This window comes from Hippopotamus amphibius, chromosome 14 (assembly GCF_030028045.1).
Source record: "Hippopotamus amphibius kiboko isolate mHipAmp2 chromosome 14, mHipAmp2.hap2, whole genome shotgun sequence".
Lineage (NCBI taxonomy): Eukaryota > Metazoa > Chordata > Mammalia > Artiodactyla > Hippopotamidae > Hippopotamus > Hippopotamus amphibius.
Genome location: NC_080199.1, coordinates 74,274,088 through 74,301,713, shown reverse-complemented (window position 1 = coordinate 74,301,713; position 27,626 = coordinate 74,274,088). Strand labels below are relative to the sequence as shown.

General features: G+C 42.3%; 1 protein-coding gene across 3 annotated transcripts in view; it reads left to right on the top strand.

The window, feature by feature from the left end:
• MTUS2 (microtubule associated scaffold protein 2) overlaps positions 1 to 27,626 on the top strand; it is a 315,424-nt gene that overhangs the window by 145,716 nt on the left and 142,082 nt on the right. For all 3 annotated transcript variants that reach the window (XM_057707972.1, XM_057707971.1, XM_057707970.1), the window contains one exon: positions 11,451 to 11,612. In XM_057707972.1, coding sequence (XP_057563955.1) covers positions 11,451 to 11,612 — 162 coding nt within the window. The remainder of the gene's footprint in view (positions 1 to 11,450; positions 11,613 to 27,626) is intronic.

Sequence of the window (27,626 nt, the reverse complement as noted above, 5' to 3'; positions counted from 1 at the left end):
GAATGCAAATAGGGCTTTCAATATTTGAAATTTTCTATCAGGAAGGACTTTGAGGAAAAGGATTGTGTTCATGAACTAAGGAAGAACAAATGGTTTTCAGAGGCCAGGAGAGGGGAGCCTACCATTTATTTAGTGTTTACTGCATATTAGATACTTTAGACTTGATTTTGTGGTCCCAGCAGTGCTTGCCCTTCTGATGTTACAAATGAGGATGCAGGGGAAGAAAAGTAAATGACTGTTGCAGGGTTGCTGTGTTTTCAGTGCCGTAGCAGCACCTACCACGGGCCTCAGCGACCACGATACCCTTTCGTGGGAGCCAGAAAGGCACAGCCAAAGCAAAGCAAAGGAGGACTCTCTTTGTTTTGTTTTGATTCATAAGTCTAGTAATTATAATGCTTTAAAAAGTGTTTATTTCTCTCCATGACCCTAGAATTCTTCCTAGGAATGACGTATTCGCCATTAAACCATGATTATTTAAACTGAAGAGCATACCATCTGTTTTCTATTGGCGTTTCCCCGTACAATTTCAATGGAAAACAGTTGCTATTTATGTTATCAAGATACTTGTATTTGGACATTAGTACAGCTCCTGGGGGGCTCATGGTTTTGGACCAGAGCTGTCAGAATCAGGAAGATCTCAGTCCATTTTCCCAGTTTCTGATTGAAACAGATCAGGGTGTTACATATGGAAAGCAGGGGAGATTCCATTTCTCAAAAGGCATTAAAACATTGTTGAATGTGGAAGGTATTTTTATACAGCCCTAGTTTAGCTAAAGAAGTAACCAAAAGTTAGCTATCAAGAATTATTAAAGAATTAGCTATCAAGCTAACCCAGCAGAATTTTAGATGTTACCAGTCTCATTTTCCACTAAGACAAGTAAATACTGTCTTTTGACTAAATCTTTCAGTCTTTCACTCAGAGCAGTGGTTCTCACTGGGGATGGTTTTTGCCCCTAGAGGGCATTTGACAATATCTGGAGACCTTTTTTGATTGTCACCACAATCAAATTGGGGATGGGCAGGGAGAGAGAGTGCTCCCGGCATCCACTGGATAGAGGCCGGGGATGCTAGTAAACTAACCACCCCACCACGCACAGGGCAGCCTCCGCAGTAAAGACGTATGTGGTCCACGATGTGGATAGTGGCCTGCTGGAAACCTCTGAGCTGAAGGGAAAGAATGATGAAGTTGTCTTTGAGGAGCAAAACCAGGACGACATTGACAGAGATAAAAAGAAGGAAGATAACTACCCTCTCAGACCCCGAAGGAAGAGAGTTTCTAGCTCCCAGGAGGGGAGAGAAGATTCTTAGAGCTCAAGTGATGAATATTACTTGGGTTTACAAGTTGACAAACCTCCTGCAGCCAACAGGCTGTTCGTTTTTTCAGAGGCTGTTCAGTTTCTTTTCCCTGAAAGGTTTCCGATTCTCCAGAAGCTGTTAAGTAGAAAAGGTTCTTTCTAAGAGGGCAGGAAATCCCAGCTGGATGGTACCGTTGCGACTCCTCCTAGCAGCCCCTGCAGTGTTTATAAATATATGGGAGAGAAGGTTGGGCTCAGTTGCAATGACCCACTTTTCAACGTTTGCCTTGGTTTCTCAGGATTTGGACTTGGTTTGCTGCCAGGATGTGGCTGAAGCAGTGTTTGACACGGAATAACTCAGGCGTTCCTCGGATGCCTCAAAACAACTAATTAAACAGAGCTGTGACACGAAAAGGAGACTAGAGTAGAGCCCAGAGTCTTAGCTATGGAAATGGAGCACCTAACCTTTCTTATTGCTCTGTTAATAAAAGCTGGAAGATAAGCCCTTGATCATTTCTGTAATTTCTTATACCTTATTAATAACTGCAGCAGAATTTAAATTGAGTTCAAATCAGATGCTCTTATCTTTGAACAACTCCCCTATTAAGCATATAATTAAAATGCTCCAGTTTAAATATTTTCCCCAAGGTATTAACTACTAGAAGATTCACACAGTGATGAACCAGAGTATTCACGGATGAGGGCTCAAGCTTTTAAGCACTTCAGATGGGAAAAGGGATTTATTACCACTGGTCTAACTGATATAAAAGAGGAATGGTGAGAAGTTGCTTTTAATTACTCAAAAGTCTCTTAAAATACTGTATTAGCCCTTGGTCTTTTAAGTCACTAACCTACATCAATATTTGACCACGTTCTCTCCTTTGGGAATGTGACTTGGTAAATATTAAAGAGAATTTCTCAAATCAAAAGGAAGCTTTAAGTCACTTATGTGCTGGGAGTTGAAACGTCCTGGCTGGGTGATGCTGGCTTTTATCTTCCGTGATTACATCTGTGATTTTAAGAGGGATGGTATGATCACCCCTGGCCTTCGCTCTCTGTGTTAACCAGCCTGGTCTTAGAGCAGTTCTGCTACCTAGAGGGGAACTGAGAGAAGATGTTATAGAGAAGATGACATTTCATGAGGCAACAAAGGACAGGAAGGCTTGGCCACGTTGCAGGACGTCACGGATGGGAGGGAAGGGCACCGCTCATGCAGGCCCGCTCTCCCTGTAAGATTCGTGTCCCCGTACTGTGAATCTCACTTTACCAGTTCAGCTGCACCCACATCCCCCGTTTCCCGAGCAGACGTAAGAAAGAGGACCCTCTTTGCTATGTATGAGAAGGAGCTCCAGGAGATGAGGAAGACTTTCTGGAGTGTCTGGGTGGGAAGGAGAGGGGATAGAGAGTAGGGGGACAAAGTTTTTTTTTTTTTTAATCCTCTGTGATGATTTAACTGTGATCATGGTCAAAAGAAGGGAATTGGGGGAAAGTATGCCTAGCCCTGGGGCACTGTGAAAACTACCTCTCGGAGCAGTGGGAACTTGTGAAGGTAGAGGTGGCGGTCAGTGTTGGCACCCGCTAACCTGCTTCCCTTGTTGACCTGGGGGAGGGAGGGATGTCTTGAGGGTATTTCCATAGGGATTGCACAGAACGGGATTTCATAAAACGAGGTGCCGTGAGAAGTCACGTGGGTCAGATGGGGCACTTGAGGAAATGACAGCTGATGAAACGGAGCTGCTCCTGCTCATGCTGGTGATGCGGGTGCTGACAACTGACATCTCCTGAGTACCGGGCGCTTTGCAAAGTTATCTGTATGCATCTTCTCATTTAATTCTCAGGTTGGGAATTCCCCGGTGGTCCAGGGGTTAGGGCTCCGCACTTCCACTGCAGGGGGTAGGGGTTCAATCCCTGGTTGGAGAACTAAAATCCCTCATGCTGCATGGCACGGGCAAAACAAAACAACAAACAAACCAAACAACGCAATTCTCAGGTTAACCGAACAACAGGGTAAATAAATAAGCCATTTCATAAAAGAGGCTTAAGTAATTAACCTTTTAGAGAGAGTATTACTGGTAAGTTTCCCATCTGGTATTGAATTTAGGCAGAGCCTGTGCGGTCCATGACTCTACTGTATGGCACTATTATTATTATTACTCTTAAGACCTTGCTGTCAGAGCCCAGCCGGAAGAGCTCAGGAGGGGAGGCCCTGCAGCAGGAATCCAGAGAGGTCCTATGGTCCTAAGAGGAACCCTCTTCCACCCAGCACGTGCCCTAGAGAAGTGCATCTTGCCTGCTGCCTGATTAGGATGCTGTGTGGGTGATATCCTCTGGTCCAGGGATGGAATCATTGCCAGACTCCTGGAGTACTGTGCTGAGGGAGGCGCTAAGCCCCCCCCCACCCCCCCCCCCCCGCTGGATGAGTGAGAAATTAACACTTGCTCTAGGTGAAATGAGGGTAGGGAAATGCATGCCATGTGCTTCTCCTTCATCAGAACTTAGGCTACTGGGGAAAGGGGGATAAAGAAGGAACCATGGTCCTTGAGAGCTGCCTCTTCAGAGCCAGACTCCAGTTATTGCCTTGGAAAGATGTGAAGCCATGAGATGTTGGTGACTGGAAGGAAAGAGAAGAGAGAACAGGCTGACGAGGCTGATGGGCTTTGAATGAGGCTCCGCATTGGATTAGTGGGCATGATGTCAGTGTTGCCTTTACTACGGGCTTGCAGGTGCCTGATACTGTTCTAAGCACTTTGTTCTCTACAAGCAGTAACCCTTTTAATACAGCAACTCTAATGAGCAGCTACCACTGTTATCCCCATTTTATAGATGAAGAAATGAGGCACAGAGTGAGAAAACAACCTGTCCGGGATTTGAACCCACGCAGATTTATCCACGTAACTATTATCCTCTCAGACTTTACCAAACCCAGAGATTAATGCTTCAGATGAGACTAAAGCAAGAACTGAAACGATGCAGAGGGAAAGTATTAGGTAAATGGTACCCTCTCCTGGGGAGAAGGGTAGTGGTGCTTGGGCAGAAAGACCCCCAAACCATTCAGACCTAATGTTTATCTTTTTGTGTATTGTTTTTCAAAAAGTTTGAAAACCGCCACAGTACCCCATAGACAGTCCCCACCTTTTAAACAACAAACGCCTCAGCTTGGCCGTGTTCAGTGTGGCTGCATTCACGGGAGCTGTTGAGGAAAGTGTGAAGCTTTTAGAGTGTCTCCAGGCACAGAAATTGAGAAGAAGAATTGGCTACAAAATGAAGCCCTGGCCCCATGGGCCAGGTTTGCACTCAGTACTTTGTCCTTTTGTACAGCAGATACCTCTGAAGCGCAGCTTTGTTTATGGCAGGGCAGGAAGTCACAGGGTAGAGTGCTGCCTGCCTGGAGTTTGCACTGTGCTTGATGTGATGCCGGGGATTGAGGGGGGAAGATACGTTGGGACCAGATAATGCAAGAATATGAGTGCCGGAAAGACGAGTTTGGAGTTTACGTGGAAGAGCATGTAGAGGTACAGGGAGGGGGATGCACTGAATGGGGGAACGGGGTGGGGCGGAGCGAGGTCCGTGCCGCTGTGTCCCCGACAGGTGCTGAGGGGCTGACCTGGGTGCCAGCCGTGGAGCAGACAAGGGTTTCAGTTTGGAGTCTGTAATGGACGTGTGAGCACACCGACTTACATCGGTTGAGAGAAGGGAGAGAGTCAGAAGGATTCTGATGCTTTAATTCTAAGTTTCTAGAACAGCGGTAGCCATTAATAATCAAGCATAAAGGACAGCGGGGCCAGTGTGCAGCTGAGAGAAATGTTTACTTTAGACGATACCTATTCCCCAGCCTCTCTACTTAAAGAGGATGTCCCCCGCTTCACCCTTGAGTTCCTCCAGCACCGCCCCTGTGTTTCTTTCATAACTGATCACAGTTTGAGATGATTTTATTTGTTTATACCTGTTGTGGTCTGGGTGTCCCCCCACTAGGATATAAGTGTCATGAGGACAGGCCAGTGTCTGTCGTGTGCCTCCTACCCCGGGCAGAACCTGGCACAGAGAAGGCTTAGTCTCCTTCATTTTGACAAAGATATTTATTTGCTGAAATGGTAAGCTAGCAGGTTTACTTTAGCTCTTTAGTGAGAAATAAAGCATCGACTTGGGTTAAAATATGCAGGAGGTGGGAAATAAAACATTCAGTTGGTACCTTAATAATTAAACTAAATTTTGCTGCCAAGCGATAAATGCTGCTAAATCAATGAAATGTGCATCCATTAGGCAATCATGCAGCCAGAACATCATACAACGTGATTGCCTGGGATTGTTTAAAAAAAAAATCGGTGAAGAGACTAGTTTAATCATGATAATATGGATAAATACCCAGCATCAGGAAAACATGCTTCTTCAAGGGTGGCTGTAATGCCTTCGTAGAATTAATACCGGGTGTGCCTTTCTTCTCCAGCCTTCTCCTTAAGAACCTTATTCCGGTCTGGTTAATGTTCACCCCTCCTTGCCATTCTTTCTCCTTTGAAAGTTCAGGCTCCGGTATCGGCATTTCCAGTAAGTGAAGTGGTGACGAGCGCATTGGGATGTGCGTCAGAAACCCTAGCTTCTCATCCTGACCGCGGTCGTGACCAGGATGAGCGGGCTGCGCGGACACCACTCATCACCTCGTAGGGGGCTGTCAGGGCTCCGTACATCTACACTTCCTCCTCCCAGTGCCTCAGATCCTGTGAGGGACTTTCATTCCTTTAGCGCAGCGTCTGGCCTGAATTTTCATGTGTCCTCCTCAGTCTGGGGCGTAGGACCAGAGCTGCTCGGACCACACCTCATTTGGCAGGAGTAGATGAGAAAAGTGAAGGACGTCGTGATGCCTTGGGTGTCATCCTTCTCTCGTGGGAGCTTGGTCCTTCTGCTCTAGTGAATGGGATACAGTAGCAGGTTTGAGGGGTGTTCTTTTTTGTGTTATACAAGAGTGTGCCACCAGGACACAGACGCCCCCTGGGACGGCTGGGCTGGGATCTGCTGTAACCACAGTGCAGGGACATGGGATGGAGAGTCATCCCTGCGTGAGAACAGGAGGCCTCAGGGGAGCGGTGAGCCTGAATCCCAATTCGAGGGACCTGTTCCAACCAGAGGATCCACGAAAGAAAACTTAGATATGAGAACTTTTTATTGATTTCTTTATTTTGTATATAATTCAAATACCATAAAATTCACCCTTGTGTGTATAAATCCAGTAGTTGTTAGTATGAGTATATTCACAAGCTGACACCCTCACTCCTAATTCCAGAACGTTTTCATTACCCCAGGAGGAAACCGCTTACCCATTAGCAATCACTCCCCGCTCCCCTCCCCCTCGCCTCTGACAACCTCTCATCTACTCTTGTTTATTCTGGACATTTCATGTAAATGGAATTATATGATATGTGGCCTTTTGTACCTTCATTCATTTAGCATAATGTTTTCCAGTTTCATCTACGTTGTAGCTTCTATCAATAATTCATTGCTTCTTTTGGCTGAATAACAGTCTATTGTGCGAGTAAACCAGGTTTTGTATACCATGCATCAGTTTCTGGACGTTTGGGTCGCTCTCACCTTTTGATTATTGTGTGTAAAGCTGCTGTGTGTGTTTATGTACAAGTTTTTATGTGGACATATGTTTTCTAGTCTCTTGGGCGTATACCCAACAGTAGAACCACTAGGTCATGTGGTGACGATGTGTAACATTTTGAGGAATGGCCAAATGGGTTTCCAAAGAGACTGTTCTGTATTACAATCCCACCAGCTATGTGTGAAGATTCCAATTTTTCCACATCTCCACCAACATTTCTTATTGTCTGTATTTTAATTATACCCATCCTTGTGGGTTGAAAGTGATATCTAATGGTTTTGATTTGCATTTCCCTAGTGACTAATGGCGTTGGCATCTTTTCATGTGCTTATTGGCCATTTGTATCAATATTTCTTCTTTGGAGAAATGTCTGTTCAAATCCTACATTCATTTTTAATTGGGTTATTTGTCTTTTTATTGTTGAGTTATAAAAGTTCTTTATGTATTCTGGATACTAGACCCTTATCAGATATATGATTTGTAAATATTTTCTTCTATTTTGTGAGTTGTCTTTTCACTTTATTAAGTGTCCTCTGGGATGAATTGGGAGATTGGGATTGCCATATATACATTACTAATAAGAAAAAAATTTCAAATTGTATACTTTAAATAGATGCAGTTTTTGTATGTCAATTATATCAATAAAATCCTTTAAAAAAAGTGTCCTCTGAAGCACAAATGTTTTTATTTTGATGAAGTCTAATTTATTTATTTCTTTAGTTACTTGTGCTTTACGTGTCATATCTGAGAAACCATAATCTCAGTTTTCTTCTAAGAGTTTTATAATTTTAGCCCTTATATTTATGTCTTTGATCCATTTTTAATTACTTTTTGAATATGGTGTGAAGTTCATGACTTCATGATTTTTTTAAATTTTGCTGCACCACATGGCTTTTGGGATCTCAGTTCTCTAACCAGGGTTTGAACCCGGGGCCATGGTAGTGAAAGTGCGAAGTCCTAACCACTGGACCTCCAGGGAACTGCCAATGAAAATTTGAAAGACTCAATCAATCAGCTCAGGGCCTTCAGGCATGTGGGGAATGAACTGTAGGAGCTGTCCCTGGAGGAAGAATAAGAAGATGGTTTTCTCCTAGGATATGCTGCTGAACAAGCATCATTGTCCTGACAGTTTGACGAGAAAAAGGTAGCGTGATTAGGTTTATGTATTGCAATGGACCCAGCTGGGTTCTATAACCATGTAGAATATATGCCTTGCAAATTCTCACAGCCTAATGGAGGAGATCTTACCTTCCAGACAGGAAGTCAACGATATGATGATTTGCATATCTATAAAAGATGGCCTCTATCCAGCAGTGAAGCAGGACACTGTAGTCCTTTGGTTATTATGAGCAGAGGAATACCTTCTTACTTTGGTGATGATGATGTAACATCTGATATTAATCCTTGAACACTTTCCAGGTTCTTATGAAAAGCTGATCTGCTCTGTTGACCAGCCGCTGAGCTTAAAACTAACCTGTAAATGTTCATAACTAACACGTAGGAGGATACCATGCACTGAACACCACTCTAAATGGTTTTGTTTTTTTCCTTAACTAACTCTTGCATCACCTTTTAAAAAATTCACTTGCATTAGCTCTTTTAACTCTCACAGAAGCTCTGTGGAGTCCATTATCATTATCCTCACTTACTAATGAAGAAACTGAGGTTCAGAGAGGTGGGAGGGAGAGGAGGTGGTACCCACGCCCTGGTCGTCTTGCCCCCAAGTCTGCACCATTTATACCTGCGTTGTTTGGACTACGGTAGATTCAGGTTGGTTGAGAGTGGGATAACTACATTAGATGCGTGGACCATTCCCACTGGCCAGACCCTCCAGAACATCTTTCTGGCTCACACAGTCACGGTTTATTTCTGGCTGTTTTCGCCTCTTATCAAGCAGTGGTTTGATGTTGTCTGCGTTTTTATGAAGTCCCAGAGCAGTTACAGAATTCAGCAGCCGTTTCCAAATCCAGAGTACTTTTCGTTTACCGAACCATGTGTCTTTAAGTACTGGTCTACTTAAGCTGGTTTTCCAAGAGGGGTATTGTTCACTGCCAGCTGTCTCTCACAATCATGGACAAGAACAGAGTTCAATTTTATTTTATTTTACTGCTTTATTTTTGAGTAATTCAAGACCTCTCTCAGAGCGGGGTACGGCGCTTGCTTGACACTTCCTACTTCAAACAGATGAATTACTTCCCAGCCTGGAGAGCAGCCAAATCTCCAAATTGACATGTTCATTGAATTATAAATTTCATGTAAGAGAATAATGCCAGGCACAAGAGGATTTGATAAAAGGGCATTTGAACTCTGCAAATGACACAAAATATTCCCCTTCTTAAGAAACTGTAGTAAATTGTTAAATAAAAGACTGTGTGAAAGAGGAATACGCAGAAGTGGAGTGGCCGGATCAAATGGTGGTTCTATTGTTAATTTGGGGGGTAATCTCCACATTGTCTTCCACAGTAGCTGCCTCGATGTACATTCCCACCAACAGCGCACGAGGGTTCCCTTTTCTCCACGTCCTCCCCAACACTTGTTGTTTCTTGTCTTACTGATAACAGCCATTCTGACAGCTGTGAGGCGCTATCTTCTGGTTTCGGTTTGCATTTCCCTAATGATTTACTGATGTTGAACATCTTTTCGTGTGCCTGTTGGCCATCTGTATGTCTTCTTTGTAAAAATGTCTATGCAGCTCCTCTGCCCGTTTTTTCAATGTGGTTGTTTGTTTTTTTGTTGTCGAGTTGTATGAGCTCTCTCTATATTTTGGATGTTAACCCATTATCAGATGTGTTATTTGCAAATATCACCTCCTATTTGGAGGTTGTCTCCTGATGTGATTGATGGTTTCCTTTGCTCTACAGAAGCTTTTCAGTTTGATATAATCCCATTTGTTTATTTTTGCTTTTGTTTCCTTTTCCTGAAGAGACACATCTGGAAAGATATTGCTAAGACCAATGTCAAAGAGCGTACTGCCTACATTTTCTTCTAGGAGTTTAATGGTTTCAGGTGTTACATTCAAGTCTTTAATCCATTTTGAGTTAATTTTTGTGTACGGTGTGAGACAGTGGTCTAGTTTCACTTTTCTGCACATGGCTGTCCTGTGCTTACTTTTTAATCTGAAAATTCAGGATACAGCCTACATCCTTTCATCAGAGTTTCATCACTTTTGTTCCGTTTGTGTGGGTCAAATGCATTCTTGTAGCCCTGTTTAGAACGATTTAAAACTTTGCACAGGACCTTCAAAGAACTGTAGGGCATAGGTTCTGTGTTAGGAAAGAGCACATTCTTTATTGTCCCTTCCTAAATACACTTTTCTTTAGGGACAAAACAAATTTTACCCATTTTAAACAGACTTTCAGGTCTTCAGAGAGAGGAAAGCAGCCGTCTCGTCCTCTAAGGGGTTGCATGAAACTCCTGAATGTTTGAACACTAAAGCCATTTTAACAATGTTATCATTTTGATGCAGGCCCTATTTGAATAGAATGTTACGACTATCCTTTTAAAATGATGAAAACAAAAAAATGTAATCTTGCGCTAAAATTCTATATACTTCTTCCAGCTGTCATTGCCTGTTTTCCACGGTAGATGGTCACGTTCCTAACTGGATAGATTTAGTCCCAACAAGCAGTAATCTCAGTATATTCAGGCTCTCTATTTAATTTAGTAGATTAGTCCTTGAAGCTGTACTCAGAGGTACATTTGGAAGATTTATCCTTTAATAGGAATAGATGGTGGTGTCATTGTCTTTAAGGGATTACAAATGTATAAACCATAATAGGTTTGAAAAGATCTAGAGGAAAAAATTGGGCCACAGAGGCATTTAAATCTGACACAAATCCCAGCAGGCCCTATCTTTGGAGCAGTCCATTGTAAACAAGCCGTCCTGTAGACACAGAGCCTGTTCTGGGTTGAACAGGAAACAAATGATCAATAAACATCTGCCTTTGCAATAAACTGGGCTATGATGCAGGGTCCTCGTGGTTTAATGAGGCCTCAGCTTTTCAGACATAAAGCTTCATGAGTTTCAAAGGGATTCTCTGTCTCTATGCTTCTCACCTGTCCACCTTCATCCCAAGCCTCTTATTCTCAGGGTAAAATCAGCTGGGTTTCAAGGAGCCCTGAATACACTTTCTGGACCAATGGCTCATGTGTGTGTTCTTACTTTCATCTCCCGTGGATCACTCGCACTGTCTCTCCTGTTCTCATCCTCCGCGAGTTACAAAACAAACGCTGACCCTCTGTACGCAGCTACACACCCACATAAGCAGGTTGTGTGTGCGTGTGCTCACGTGTGTAAAATCTTCAGAGGAGCAAGGCTGCTCTTGGCTTTTGTGGTGCCCCTGGTGTGGGGATTTGAGGGACAGACTTTACTGCGGTGACTAAAGGGAGCTCTTTTCCACATCTGGTCCCAGAGAAATGCCTTTCAAGGCCACTCCCTGGGAGTCAGGTGAAGTTCTAAAGCAGGTGGTGGCATTAGGATAGGTTGGCTGTGGCGCGCGGCAAGGGGGTCCATTCATTTTTCATGAACTTGTAATTAACACACTGTCTGCTTCCCACAGGTTCAACCTTTGGGGCTGAAGACCAGCCAGCTTTGAAGGCAGCTCTGCCTTCCAAAGATACACCCAAGGGGGCCGGCCGGGCGGCCCCTCCAGCATCCTCCAGTGTGACAACACCCCGCAGGAGTTTGCTTCCGGCACCAAAATCCGCGTCCACACCTGCAGGTGAGACTTGTGCTGAGGAGAAGCTCCGCAGTGGAGAGCCTTTCCTGCATGAAAGTCTTTTGAAAGTCCTTGGGTACATCAGTTGTTTCATGGGATGACAGATGTTTCAGATGACATTTAAAATTAATAATAATAATATAGGTAATACCATGATTTTCAAGACACTTTCATATATTCCTATGTCTAAATTCTCACAACTCCCTCTCCCTCCTCCCCATGACTGGTAACCCATTGGATCACACAGTTTCCATTGCAAAAAAAAAAAGAAGGATCCAGCTGTTTTAGGCAGACTTGGCTCAGGGAAACAGGCAGTGATGAAATCATTGAAAGGACTGTAGGAGCAAGCTGCAGACTGCACCCCCAGAGTGAATCCCTGATCCCTGGGGGAAGCTGCTGCCTCTGCAGGTATTCAGGGGCTCCGTTCCCCCTGCTGGCTCCAGGCCCACACCACCCACGCCGGGATGCAGGGCTCAGCAGCTACCGCAGAAAGGCTGGCTTCCCAGCCACGCTGTGCCTGCTCTATCCAGGCCAGCAAAGCCGATGCCCGGAGCCCTGCACCTCCACACCCCGGAAGCTAGTGAGCGACACAGGGAGCTCAGCTGATGCAAAGGTGGGACAAATGAAGGTGCTCGTCAGCCGCTGAAGCAGCCCCGTGTGCCCCCCACTTCTCCTCCTGTATCTCGTATCTGTTTGCCTGCAGGATGTCCAAGCACACAGCGTGTGGCTTAGCTTTCCATCTTCCACACTGTAGGAAGACACATGGTGAGGAAGGCAGCCTGGATGTTGAGCCTGAATCCACTGTAGATGGCTCACCCCAAGGGTATTCATCCCTCCAGATTATTCTCCTGTGCTCTTGTACTCATGTACCAGTGTATATACATATACACACAGACGGGCTTGTATGAGTTCCTGAAAGTGAGATCGCTCTGGACCCACTTTTCTTTATGTTACTTTCCTCACGCAGAGTATGCCATAGAGCTGCCCTTAAGTCAGTGTGTGGCTCATTTTTCAGTGGCTGCCTGGTGTGGATACACCACGAGCTATTCAACCATTCCCCCACTGCCGGTGGGCATTCACTTTGTCACTGGCGTTGGCCACTCTGAGCAATGCTACAGCACGTGTCCTTGAACGGGTGGCATTCTTTCTATGGGATCGATCCCCGCAGTGGGGTTGGCTGTGTTTGATGCATGAATAGATATGACTAGATTCCTTTTCAAAGAGGCTCAGTACTTCACATTTCCACCCATATCCCTGCTAGGAATATGTATTTATCATTAAAAAAAAAATTATCCATTTGATGGGCGTGAAATACTATCTCAGTGTTAGTTTCGCTTGCATTTCCCTGACCGCCTGCCCTTCAGCAGAGTAGCACCTTGTAATCCCCTTAGGTAAGACTTAAATTGATTTGTTTGGTTTTGTTCTTGCTCAGTGGAGGGAAAGCTCCTGGGGGCGGTGACCTTGTCTGTTTTATTTGACACAGTGTCCCCACTGCTGTAAGGTCCCCAGTGGCTGAGTACCAGGGGCTACTTAGCATCCATTTGTTAATGGTTGGATGAATCAGTGAATCAATGAATGAATGTCACACGACCTTTGACTCTTTCGTTCCAGCTTATTAACAGTTTGGCCTGGGTTTAAATAGAAAACAACTAGGCAAGCCTACAGTGAGTTAAAATACAGTTGTTGAATCAATCCTACAGATCCATGTTTATCAAATTTTAGTGCATCAGAATCACCTGTAGGGCATGTTAAAACACTGACTGCTGGGCCTCATCCTCGTGTCTCATTCCGTAGATCTGGGGTTGGGCCTGAGAATGTGCATTTCTAATAAATCCCCAGGTGATGCTGCAGCTGCTGCTGGTCTAGAGATCACGCTTGTGAAGCACTGTTACAGGGAGATGGGCTGCGGATTTGAACAGACAGTTCTTAGAAAAAGAAATGCACATAGCTCTTAGCCTTGTGAAAAGGTAATCAGCATCACTCGTAATAAGAAAAACATAAAGTAAAACTACAGGAACTACAGTATCTTATCTATGAAACGGGCAACATCCAAATGTTTGAAAACATACAGTATTGTGAAGCTGCGGGAAGAGAGGCATTCTCATACGTGTTCTGGCTGGAACAGAAGATAGTGTGACTCCTACGGAAGGGAATTGGCCATATCTAATAATACAGTCACATGCACATTTTTTCCTTGACTTCGCAGTCCCACCTCCAGAAATCTTTCCCAGAGGTAGACTGGCAAAAACAGAATGCACAAAGTGATTCATTGCAGCGCTGTTTGAAATGGCAAAATACTGAAAATAACTCAGTGTCCATCCGTAGGGGACCAACTGAGTGGGTTGTGATATATCCACAGGATGCCATACTGTACAGCTGTTAAATGAATGGGGAAATCTCTCTGTATACTGCTAGTAGGTGATTTTCAGGATACATCATTAAGTGATAAAAGCAAGATGGAGAAAAGTGTATAAAGTAAGCTAACCTTTTATCCAAACAACAGGGAAATCATATGTATAATTAAATACATTTTTGCTTATATTAATAAAAAGCAACAGAAGAATAAACTTTGAAATGTTAAAAAATGATTATCTTTCAGGGAAAAGAAGGAATAGGATGGAGGGAATAGGGACAGAGCTAGACTTTTAATACACCTTGTTGTGCAGATTTGACCTTGAAGTTACATAAATATTTTACACAATGATAAATTAACATGGAATTTTAGAAGGTGATATCTAAAACTCAAAAATGTGATTAAACAAATGAAAGTAATTGCATGGCCTGTTGGTGGCGTAAACACACAGAGAAGACTCATTCTAAGTGACTTTAAAACAATAATTTGGTTGTTCCTCCCTAATAGTGTATACCCGATGTTCAAAAAGAATTGCAAAGAAATCTTAAGCTGTTTTCAGTAATTACATTATTGGTGATAGTGTGGATATTGTGATTCCAAATCTGCTCTTATTCTGAATGTGTGTATTATGGAATAAATGGGATACGGATATTATAGGATAAAGTATGAACTCATCTGAAATGTATCTTTAAAAAGTATTGCCAGCTCTGTCCACTGAAAAGTTATAAACAGTGACTAGACCAATAGAAATGAGCACCCCCAATGATCTCTAAATACATTTTACATTAACAGGAGATAAGGGTCTTTGAAGAAATGGCTGGTTCCCGCTCTAGGGCAGGAACTGTAGATCCTAGAACAAACAGACAAGAGGAATTCAAAAACTACTAGGATTCTATCCAAAGGACTCAAGGGTCAGACTGAATAAGCTCCTATTGGTTGAAAAAAGAAAGAAAGAGATCGAATATCAATAAGACTCATAACTGCTATAGTAGAATAATATTCATCAAATCAAAATATATGTATATCAAAATATACTAGGTCATAATGATAAAAAATAAAACAAAAACTAGTCACTTTGGATGACGCTAAGAAACTATTTTTTTTTTTGAAATTTGGTAAAGAAAGAAAAGAATAAAACATTTTAGCCACTTCTATTCAGTGTGTATCTCACGATAACCAAAGAGTTGATGAGGGGAAGTTTCTCTTTTAGTGTTTAAAAGCATTCTAGCTAATAAATAAGATACGATAGAATATCACCTTTTCACAGCTTTAATGAATCAGTAGATAAAGGCAATGATCATCAGTTGAAAGGGAAAACCAGACATTAGGAACTATACTGATATATGGTGTTGATGTGTGAATTCATCTTGAGGGAAAAAAATGAATCCAGTCTAGCCTCTAGATTTAACTACTAATTTACTGGAAATACAAAGGGCAAAGAAGCATATTAAGTAACACCGTGGGAACAGAATCAGCCAACCAGACTGAGAAACTCTGTAGAACAAACCATCTAATGTACTCCACAATGGCAACAACAGAAATTGAAAAAAAAAAAATGCAAATAAACTTTTTGGGAGGGAGACAAAGGATATGGAGGGGGAACCAGTAGATTATTTTAAAAACTTAGATATATCGGCCAGTTGTGAAGTGTGGGTCTTATTTTGTATCCCAATTCAAACAAACACACCAAAAAAGATTTTCTTTAAAGATAACAGGAAATGTGAACATTGGCTTTTAGATGACATGAAGGAACTATTAATGCTGATATTCTGAGTATGATGGTAGTATTTGTGGCTATGTTTTTGGTTTTTTTTTTAATTGAAGTATAGTTGATTTACAATGTTTTTGCTAGTTTCAGGTGTACAGCAAAGTAATTCAGTTATACATATATCTATTCTTTTTCAGATTCTTTTCCTTTATAGGTTATTACAAAATATTGAGTATTGTTCCCTGTGCTGTACAGTAGGTGCTTGTTGGTTGTCTATTTTATACATAGTAGTTAATACATATATTAACATTAATACATATATTAACATATATTAATACATATATTAACATATATTAATACATATATTAACATTAATACATATAGTAACATATTAATCCCAAACTCCTAATTTATCCCTCCCTGTGGTTGTTTTTAAAAAGAGCCATATTTTAGAAATTCACAAATATGAAGTGATGGGCTCTCTGGGATTTGCTTCAAAATAATCCAGGATGCTTGAGAATGGAGTCTGCATGTTACAGAAGATGAAGCACTGGTATTGCTTGTTGTTGAAGTTGGGCTATAGCATAAATGACGTTAATTAGTCTCTCTACTTTAGTACACGTTTGAAGTGTTCCGTGAAAAACTGTGTAGAGAGAGTGGCTATCTTGGTGGAGGTAGAGCTAAGTGAAAATAAGGAATCTCAGATGCGAAGGAGAGAGGGCAAGGCAGCAGCAGTGTTGAAGACCATAAAGATGTCATTATTTTCTCAAATACTTCTACTCCATAGGGGATTTTGGAAAACCATGTGATGTTTTTTTAAAGCCTTATTGCAAACAACCTTCAATGTCCTTGGCCAAAGGAAAGAGTACACATTCAAATACAAACTGCCATGATGCTCGCCTGTACAGTCTACCCAGAATTAGGACCCCCCATCTTGCAGCATGTGAGAAAAGTATAATCTTAGATAAACTATGTTCGGCTAAATAAAGTTAGCTGCTGTAACAACCTCAAAAATCTCAGTGGCATGATGCAATAATGGTTTGTTTCTTCCTTACATCATAATTTCACCATGTGATCTCGATAACAAGAATTCTCTTCCACTTTATATATAAAACACTTTAATGTACTGAATCTTGTACGGTCCTCAAAAAAACCCAGAGTGGTAGGCAAGGGAAGTAGTATTTTACAGATGGGAAATCAAGACTCAAAGGTGAAATGACTCTCCTCAGGTCAGGTGTGGCATCAGGAAATCACATATGTTGTGTATGTGTCCTGTGCTTTTCCCACAATAACATAAATATCCAGCTGGAGAATATCAGAATTCCATCTGTCGTCCACAGTTTGGACCATTAGATTTCACATGAACTGGAAATGGTGGTAAAGATAACTGGTACCCAGGGTTTCTTGCCTCAAGCCAGACCCTCCTTGAGATGACTTGATTAGAATTCAGTTGGTGATGCCATGAAAATAGATGTTAACCAGAGGAAGGAGGGGGAAAGGAATGATATCACGTGAGGAGGGATGGGGCCTTCATGGGGGGAAGGGATGTTCCCAGCAGAGAAGGGGCCACCATGATGTTCCCAGTTTCCACGCCGAGTGCTCAGAAAGTGCTTGTGACTTGGGGCAAGTGGTTACATAGTAGAGCAACGAGACAGACCGGTTCCCGTGGACAAGTGAGAGTCCTGCCCTTTCCCGTGTCCTAGGACAGGCTCCAGCAGATGTCCCAAGACCCCCACCCATTCCGCATCCGCTATGCAACTGCCCTTCAGCTTCTTATGAGCTACTGGCAAATTACAGAGGCCTCGCCAGGTAGGAACAGCTGACAGCTGCCCCCAATCACATCTCTCTTTTCCTTCTCTCTCTTCCAGTTTCTTCTCTCTGTTATGGTGAACATTGCCAGCCTTGCTCTGTTACTTGCAGCCTCCTTCTCCAGGGTCTGCAGAGGGTGGGGGTGGGGGCAGAGAGGGCAGCCCCAGACTGTGGAGGACTCGGTGAGACAGGCAGTGGACAGAGTTCCCAAGTCTTAGTCCGAGTCTGCTCGGAAACCTATTTCAATAATGCCCTAAGGCTCTGTATTTGATTTTCCAAAGAGAAAAAACTTTTTTTTTAAGATTTTTTTTTATAGGAACCATTTTTAACGTCTTTATTCAATTTGTTACAATATTGCTTCTGTTTTTTATGTTTTGGTTTTTTGGCCAAGAGGCATGTGGGATCTTAGCTCCCTGACCAGGGATTGAACCCTCACCCCCTGCACTGGAAGTCAAAGTCTTAACCACTGGACTACCAGGGAAGTTCCAAGGATGTTTTAGAACAAAGATAACCACCTCCATTTACTAGACGGAGAACCCCACACCAGCTGCTGGGTAGCTCCTTAGCTGTGGCCCTCGTGAAGTGGAGTTATCAGGGGAGGGCATGGAATGGGAAAATGAAGCAGAAAGCATATTGGAGAGATTTCAGGACGTTCTTTTCTAAGTTTTATCTAACTCCAACAGCTAATTTAACAACAATTTCAAAATTGTGGTTAAGAGACAAATTTCATTACTGAATTTTAGCTTTCCATGTATTCTGCTGGTATGAATTTTTCATTTAAATAAAATCTAGTTCCTGATACCATATCAGGTTTCACATTGCCTTGTTCTGTCATCAAGCTAATTAAAAAGCAGAAGGCAGGCATGCAAATTACAGTTAAATTCCAAATAATTGGATTTCTTGGGACTGTGAGGTGTTTGGGTTATTTTAATTACTTAGGTAACACCAGCCCTTGTTTTAACTCATGCTGTTGGAAACATTTCTAAAATGTGATGCTTTGCTTCTTTCTCTTGGTGATTCCAGGCTAATGATGGCTGAGTTCGTGTGTCTTTGGGTCATCTGTCACCCACGATTGTAGATGCAACATGTACCCACAATAGAACATACCCTGGGAGTGCTTGGGCCGTTTTCTTTAACCTAGATTTCTGATCTAGATTTGTGAGTGACTGTTTTCTGGTTCATTCATTCAGTAAACATTTAAGTGCTTGCTTTAAGCCATAGGTGACTGGGATTCAAGAATAATTAGCACAGTCTTTACCCTTGAGGGGCTCCCAGTGAGGCAAACAGATTTGTACACTAGTAATTAGAGTGAGAGTGAGAGATCTGTAATCTTATCAGCTGGCTGCCAGTTAATTCTAGCAGATCAGGAATTCATAGTAAAATGGATTAAGAAACAAATGCCCTGTAAAAGTTGAAATTAAATATCATAGGCTTTTAAAATTATTTAATCACTTTCTGTTTATTATGTGTGTAATCATTTTCTAATTTATGTATTATGGAATCACTTTCTGATTTCAGAGAAGATACAAGGTAACATGTAGTAAAGGGCACAGAATAACATAGAAACAAGGATAAAAATCTAAGTAATAAAAAACGAGAAGAGCCTGTTAAAACCAGGCTCTCACAGCTTCCTGGCTGCAAGGGCAAAAGAAGAAACACAATCAGGGAAAAAAAACAGAGTATGCCACTTCATCAGAAGAGAGAAACTTATTTTTAGCACCAATGTGTAAGATTTTAATTCTGTGAATTAAAAAAAAAATTATGTTGCACAACATAATGGGCAATAACTTTAATTGTATATTTTTAAACTTATCTTTTCTGATAATAAAATAATTAGAAAAGAAAATATTTTAAAATTTTGGCTTGGGGAAGGCCTTTCTAAACATGATGTGAAACCTGGAAACCTTAAAAAATGATAGATTTAAATCCATACAAATTTTCAGTTGTCTGCAATAAAGGACATCAAAGAGGTAAGGAGGTTGATAAACTGAATGAAAATGCTGCAACAAGGTGTTAATATGAAAAGCAGTAGGAAAAAAACTTAATTTGAAAAATAGGTAAAATATATGAGTGGGTAACATACAATGGAAGTACAAAGTGGTCAGTGGCCATAAACATATGAAAAGATGTTCGAATTCACTAATAACTAAATACACTCAGTTTTTTGAATGAGATGCCACCTTTTTTCATATTGGATTAGGAAAAATAAAAAGGTTTATTACAGACCTAGGAATCAACCTAGGTCTGTCTGACTTTAACAGCACACGTAATCTCTGTGCTGTTTTGCCTACACATTCTTACTCAGATGGAGGCAAGTTAATTACATTTTATTGAAATAACTATCATTGAAGAATACAGCTTAGAGGCTGAATCTTCTTTCTGGAACAGTGCTCGTTACCACACATATGGCGCCCAGATCCCCTACAATAATTCTCTATTCTGTCCACGCCCCTCTTTTCCTGGGTTTCCAGACACAAGGTGAGAACTAATGCAGTGTACTAAGCATGATCCACTCCTAGAAAGTCATTTTCCTGTAAGTTAATGGTCCTTGCTTCCTTGACATCGGAAGGAAACTTGTGGGTTTAGTGCTAATGGTTAAAAAAAAAAAGTACTGAACGTCCTCCCCGTGGCTGTGTAAAGGGAAGAATTTTAGAGACTTCGCCTTGGTCTTTCAGTGACTCTCTTTCTCAAAATTTTCATGAAAAGCTGTTCTGTTGTTCGTATGTCAAATACATCTCACCAGGGCATTGATCCGTATAATTTTACACAAATAATCAGTCTTTACCCTATTGACTTTTCTAACTGGTTTGCAGTTGTTGCAGCAAATGGGAAAATATTTTCAGTTGAAGTATTGATCTGATGATAGATTACTTCTCAGTCAATATGCCTTCTGATTCTGTCATGTTGACATGATGCATTACAGAAAATAAAATTCCTTTATTTGGACTAACCATTTCCCATGGTTATATAGAAAATGAACAGCTGACGTCTTATTGTTTGAGTTCCTTTCTCCCTAAGGAAAAAAGTTCTCTGGAAATAGTGAGGCTGTTATTTTATGGGCTACAGAAACTCTACTCGTATCATAAAACTTAATTTTACTTCTTTAACAGCGGATTATTATTTCTGCATTAAGTTCCACAAGTTTAGGTATTTCTCGGCATACTATAACTTAAAAATACAAGTAGCTTGGACTTCCCTGGTGGCGCAGTGGTTAAGAATCCGCCTGCCAATGCAGGGGACACGGGTTCAATCCCTGGTCCAGGAGGATCCCACATGCCTAGGAGCAACTAAGCCCACGAGCCACAACTGCTGTGCCCACATGCCACAACTACTGAAGCCTGAGAGCCTAGAGCCTGTGCTCCACATCAAGAGAAGCCACCACAATGAGAGGCCCACGCACCACAACGCAGAGTAGCCCTTGCTCGCCGCAACTAGAGAAAGCCCATGTGCAGAAGTGAAGACCCAACACAGCCAATAAATAAATAAATAATAAATAAATAGTTAAAAAAAAATACAAGTAGCTTGTCAACACCATCAGAATGTGTTTACCAAGCACTTTGATATGCAGGGTTCCAGAAACAGGTGCTCTAGCACGTTCTCCCCGCCCTCTCCCCAGTCTGGCCAAGCATCATCTCCCCTCTTTGGCCACATCTTTAATGAAGAGATTGAGTAAGAACTTGTTGAAATAAAATATCCTGCTTTAGGAAAGGACAGGACAGGCAAAGGGCTCCCTTTGCCACTGGAAACCTGAGTCTGGATGGTTTGGGAGGTTGTTCTTACTGTAGCATGTGACACATGCTCTTTTAACATAAACACCTCCAAGAGCCTGTTATTTTTCTGACAGTGAGAGAGTTGTGGCCCTTGTTGATCCAGGTGTGGGACCTGAAGGAGGCAAGTTCAAAGCAATTAGACTGCGCTGGGCTGTTCAGAGCAGACGGCATTATCGCTTGGTGTTGGCTGTGTTCTCCATGAGGCTGGGTCCCCATGGCTGGCCCCAGCTTTAGCTCCTCTGTCACTGTGAAGCCAACAGCGGAACCTGCAATGGGTTGGGGGTAGAGGAGGTTACAGGAGAGTGGAAGTGTTAGAAAGAACTTTTGTGGGAGAAAAATAAAGGCAATACGCTTGAGACCCATCCCTTTGCATGAGGTCATAGAGACAGGAACATATGGCGGGATGATGGATGGCGTGACTGTCCGTGGCATCGTTCAGAGGGTGGCATCCGTGGATGTCCTGGAAGGCCTGTTTGCTGTTCTTTCCAGCAAGCATTGGGGAGGTTCCTTTCTCCTCACAGCGGACAGGAGGCGCTGTGAATCACATGCTGTGACCCCAGAGTCCAGCTCAGTCACCCCAGGGCGTGAAGTCACAGGGGCCGTGGATGTACATATGTTCATTCCATGGATGTTTACAGAGCACCTTCTTTGAGTTGAGCTCCGTGCTGGATGCTTGGGGAAATCACGATGAATGAGACAGACGCAGTCATTGCTGCTACAGAGCCGATGGTGTAACAGGAGAGAGGAACATAAAACTCATACTTACACACATAATTCTTTTTTTTTAAATTATTATTTATTTATTTATTTTATTTGCTGTGTTGGGTCTTTTTTTTTTTTTTTTTTTGCTGTGCGCGGGCTTTCTTTTTAGTTGTGGTGAGTGGGGGCTACTCTTCATTGTGGTGCGTGGGCTCCTCATTGCCATGGCTTCTCATTGCCATGGCTTCTCTTGTTGTGGAGCACGGGCTCTAGGCACGTGGGCTTCAGTAGTTGCAGCACATGGGCTCAACCGTTGTGGCTCATGGGCTCTAAAGCACAAGCAGCACATGGGCTCAACCGTTGTGGCTCATGGGCTCTAAAGCACAGGCTCAATAGTTGTGGCGCACGGGCTTCGTTGCTCCGTGGCATGTGGGATCTTCCTGGAGCAGGGCTCGAACCCGTGTTCTCTGCATTGGCAGGCGGATTCTCAACCACTGTGCCACCTAGGAAGCCACACACACATAACTCTTTAATTACAGTTATTCCGAGTGTGCAGTGGAGGAGTAGCCTGCAACCTTAACGTATTGTGCAAAAAACACGCAGGCAGAGACCTGACGGGTCAGTGGAAGTTGCCGGACTGCACGGTGGGGACAGCACTCTGTGCAGGTGATGACGTGAATTCCCGCTCTGTAAATATTAGAGGTTCCCAAGCCTCCCTCCCCTTCAAATCTTGGACCAGGGCTGGTAACCACTAGATACCTTGTTAATTTGAAAATATACATCCTCCTTGCCCCCTTTCAACCCTTTTATGGAGGAATTCACAAGCCATGAAGGGGTAAAAAGATAGACTGTGAAAAAAAAAATGTACAGAAAATTTACAGCTGCTTGGTCAGTCACTAATGTTCCTGGTGAGTCCACCCTGGGCTTCACGATTACACAAACATTGCCCCTTCAGTAGTTCATTGGGACAGTTTGATTTTGTGTGTGTGATCCCTTGAGTTTAAACTCTGATAACCTCATCCTCTGTTGCCAGTTTAGTGGCCTAGGGGGCTATATAATAATTATCATCGAAATGTCACAGAATGATCCAAGGAAGAGACAAGATACATTTCTCTTTCTCTGCTATGCCTTTCAAATTATTTCATGGAAACAACAGCACAAATAATATTCTTGGTATAAGCACTGTAGGACACACCCATCTTACCAGAGAGATTTTATAAAATGCCGTGACTCTCCTTGCTGTTAAGCCCCTTGCAGGCTGGTGTGAAACCTTTTATTGTGTGGTGGCCCCTCTGAAGTAAGGCACAAAATACTAACTCTCACTTAAGAGTGTATGCGTGTATTGTATCTCAGAGGTTACACACCTGGTATTTTGCCCACTGTGCTTGTCAGCCTCGAAGAGCTATGGGAGCTGGTCCAGAAGTAATTAATGCAAATGGTCCTGGAGAGCCAGTTTTCCATTGTGATTTCTGACATTTATGTGCTTCGGAACTCTGCCTCCTGTACTATAAATGCATTGTTATGCAAAGTGCTACCATGATGTAGCCCCATCTCTTAGCCTGATGAGCATGGAACTTTTAATTACGTGTCAGTGTTTAAAACTTTCCAATTCTGGGACTTCCCTGAGGGCACAGTGGTTAAGAATCTGCCTGCCAACACAGGGGACACAGCTTCAGTCCCTGGTCCGAGAAGATCCCACATGCCATGGAGCAACTAAGCCCGTGCGCCACAATGACTGAGCCTGTGCTCTAGAGCCCGTGAGTCACAACTACTGAAGCCCACGCGCCTAGAGCCCGTGTTCTGCAACAAGAGAAGCCGCTGCACTGAGAAGCCTGCGCACCGCAATGAAGAGTAGCCCCTGCTCTCCACAATTAGAGAAAGCCCGCGTGCAGCCATGAAGACCCAACACAGCCAATAAATAAGTAAATAAATAAATAAATTTATTTTAAAAAATTTAAAAAAAATTTAAAATGCAACTTTCCAATTCTTTCGAGATCTATATATCTTACTAGCTACCTTACAGTGATGAAATACCAAATACTAACTGCTGTCTTTGGATGGTGGGAAGTAGGGGGAGCTAGAAAAAAATGAAAATATAATAAGAAAGAGACAAATGCCAGCTCTCCGTTTTCTGAGATAACTGGCAAAGAATAACGCATTTCTTGGACGTTGCAGAATCTTTGTATTGTTCATCTTTAATCCATCACTCAGCATGTTTGTGTTGAGAACCGCCTTGGGCCCCACCGTTGCTCATCAGTAACCTCTAAAGCAGCCTCTCCGACAGGGGTCTAAAGCCCGTGCCGAACACGAGAAGCCAGCATACGACCACCAGATGCAGGACCTTGAAATAGGGTCCTGCAGCCTAGAAGCAGCTCCGACGGTTGAACAGACCACATGGCAAGTAGATGGGGAGCGAATGAGAGCAGAATGCCTCCGTCAGTAAGTACATGCAGCCTAAAGTAAGGTGACAGTACCATGCTGTGTATCCGAGCTGGGACAACAGGGTAGATATTCAACAGGACAAACGGATGTGGTGGTTCATTAACGAACAACTATAATAATAATAATAGCCAGCATTTATTGAGTACTTACTGTATGCTTAACCATACCCACCACCTCATTTCATCCTCACTTATAAACCTTATGATGTGCAGGTACTATGCTTAAGCTTATTTTATAGATTAGGAAACTGTGGATTAGAGAGATCAAGTAGTTTTCCCAGGGTAACAAAACCAGGAGGTTTACGGGTTGGGTGTAAGCCTGGGCATCCAACTGCAAAGCTTGAACTTGCACCCAGTGCCCTTCTTGTGGCCCTGGAACAGGATAATTCTGACAGTGACGGGCCTCTTTACCCAGCTGCTGTGACCGACATCAACCCAGCAGAGAACCCCCCTGCTCGGGCTGTCAGCATGCAGTGCTTCTGTGCCTGTGACCTGGGAAAAAATAACAACAAAGTTACAAGACCCTTTTCTCATTCATTTTCTTATTTCTCATTGGCTACGTCTTTTTAGGTTTAAAAAAACAAAGGCACCTTGAACATATTTCTGTCGCCACATGAGTTTTGTTCCAATGAGTGGAATAACTTTATCAGTAAGCCACAGTTAACTGGTGGTTTCTATCACATAGACTTTGGATGGCAGAGGAAACAGGGAATGAGCTTTGAAATTAGACCCACTAATAGCTGGGTGACTTTGATTCAATTACTTGACCTCTTTAACCTGGGATTCCTTATTGGGAAAAGGAGAATGTGTAATTCTTGTAAACCTTATTCAGAAATGATTTAATATATAGCACAGCACTTATAATTTATAGGTTCTAAACAAATGTTTATAATTAAGTTAATATTGTTAATAAGTACCATTTTTACATGCTTAATTAGTGCCTGGCATTATGCAAAGCATTTTTAATGCACTGTACCATTTTATTTCTGCAACAGCCTGTGTGGTAGCTACTGTTATCATCACCGATTTTATACAAGAGGGAATAAAGGCTCAGGGAGCTTAAGTTACCTGCCTGAGGTCACATAACTAAAGACGCAGTAGAGCTGGGTGTCCCAGCCTTAACAAGATATGCTAATATGTGCTAAACAACCTCCCCATTATGTCTTTTCCCTGCTTCTACCTCCAACTTAAAAATAATTTATAATCACATGTTCTATTTTATAGTGGCTACTGTCCCAATTGTGGGTTATCATTTACCAAGTTAGTAATTAGTTTACATTTGAAAAAAGTATGGATGAATATTATCATAAAAGATGATCATAACATAAAAATTCTAAAAAAGAATATAAAATTATATTACGAGTAACCCTTACAAGTCAGTGCAAAAAATAAAAACAAAAAAGGAACCAAAAGACTTGCCCAACAACCCACAAAAGAAAAGAAAAAAAAATGTCCAATATAGTTATGAAAAGGGTGCTACACTTCATCAATAACCAGGAGAAGGTAATTCAGGTCACAGTGAGGTGCGCACCCATCACCATGGCAACATTTGAAAATCTGACCTTCCTAAGTGTTGGTGAAGATGTGATCCAAGAGGAACTCTCACACAGTCCTTCAGGGAAACAAGGAAATGGGTATAGACACTTTGGAAAACAAGGCAGCATTATCTAGTAAAGCTCACTTCTGCCTTAACTTAAGAATTCTGCTTGTTGGTGCGTGAGAAATACATCCACAACTGTATCAGGAGACATGTACAAATACGGTCAAAGCAGAACTGCTTATAGTGGACGGTGGAAGCAACTCAGACTCCATCGATGGTAGAATAAGCTGATACATTGTGATATATGCATGCAACAGATCACTGTTTGGCAATGAGAGTGAACTAGTGCTACGTGCTACGATTCGGGTGAATAAGTTCAATGTTTAGTAAAGATTGCTAGGCAACAGACTGCACACAGTGTGATTTCACTGATACAAAGTTCATAAACAGACTTAAGGATATTGTTGAAGGGTGTATGGGGAGTGGCCAAACTATGAAGGAAAGTAAGAAACAGTGACCCAAAGTGTCATGACAGTGGTTTCCTTGAATGGAAGAAGGGGCTAAAGACAAGACCAGCTAGCTTCTGAGGTGCCTGTAATTTTCTGATGTTCCAGTTCTTGACCGGGGTAGCAATGTCATGAGTGTTTGCTTTGTAATTACATTTCAAAATTAAAAAGTGTTTAAAACCGTAGTGTGGTATTTTATTAAAAAATATATAAATACACATAATGTGGTCTGAAATAATGCATTTCCATGTGTTCATAGCGGTTATTACTGGTTGAGAATATGGTGAAAATGAAAAAAAAAATAGTGTATCTTTTCATTTTTCTTTAATGAGTATATATCACTTTATAAGAAAAGAAATAATTTATTTAACTATTTATTTACATTTGTGACCGAGTCTTGATCTGTCATCTCAGCCTGGTAACTTAGTTTAAACTATAACACAAGCAGTGGGAGCCAGAAACAGTTTAACTTCCTGTTTGCTTTCTCTTTCTTCATTAGTCATCATTTCCATTCATTCAATCTCAGTCAGTTTCCCATTTATAAAAAAGAAAGCTATGTATATAATATCTACTGTATATCACAGTAAGCATTTAATTGAACAGTGGAGTTATTCAGCCTTAAATTGGATTTTCAGGGGACTTCAGGTATGTTGGAGGGAAACTGGGTTACGAATATTTGCCTGGTGCAGTTGGAGATCGTAGAGGGCTAGAGACCAGGAAGGCTGGTCTCGAGGAAACCCTCCCGTCTCATACCCCACCCTGCTGCCCCGAACGCGCTGTACCTTTGCACATGATCCCATGCGTGTTGTGCCCCGTCCTTCTTGGTAATTGTCCTGCATAGTTCACACCTCAGCTCAAATGTAACGTTCTGCGGTGAAGCCCTACCTGGCTCCTCCTCTGAGCTCCTGGAGACATCTTTATCCAGACCTCTGGGCTGGCACCTGCTGCATTATCTTGTCACTGGTTATTTATATGTCCCACAAATTGGTGAGTTTCTGGACAGAAGGGTTTTGTCTTTCACCTTGGATTCTCCAGCAGCGAATATGACATCAAGTACAGGGGAGCCACCCGATAAATATATGATGAATGAATGAATAGGGAATGCTTTGGATTTTTCAAGGAATGAGTAGTTCAGAAAATAAGAAAGGGATAGTGCAGCCTTTGGAATAAAACAACAGGGAACTAACATGT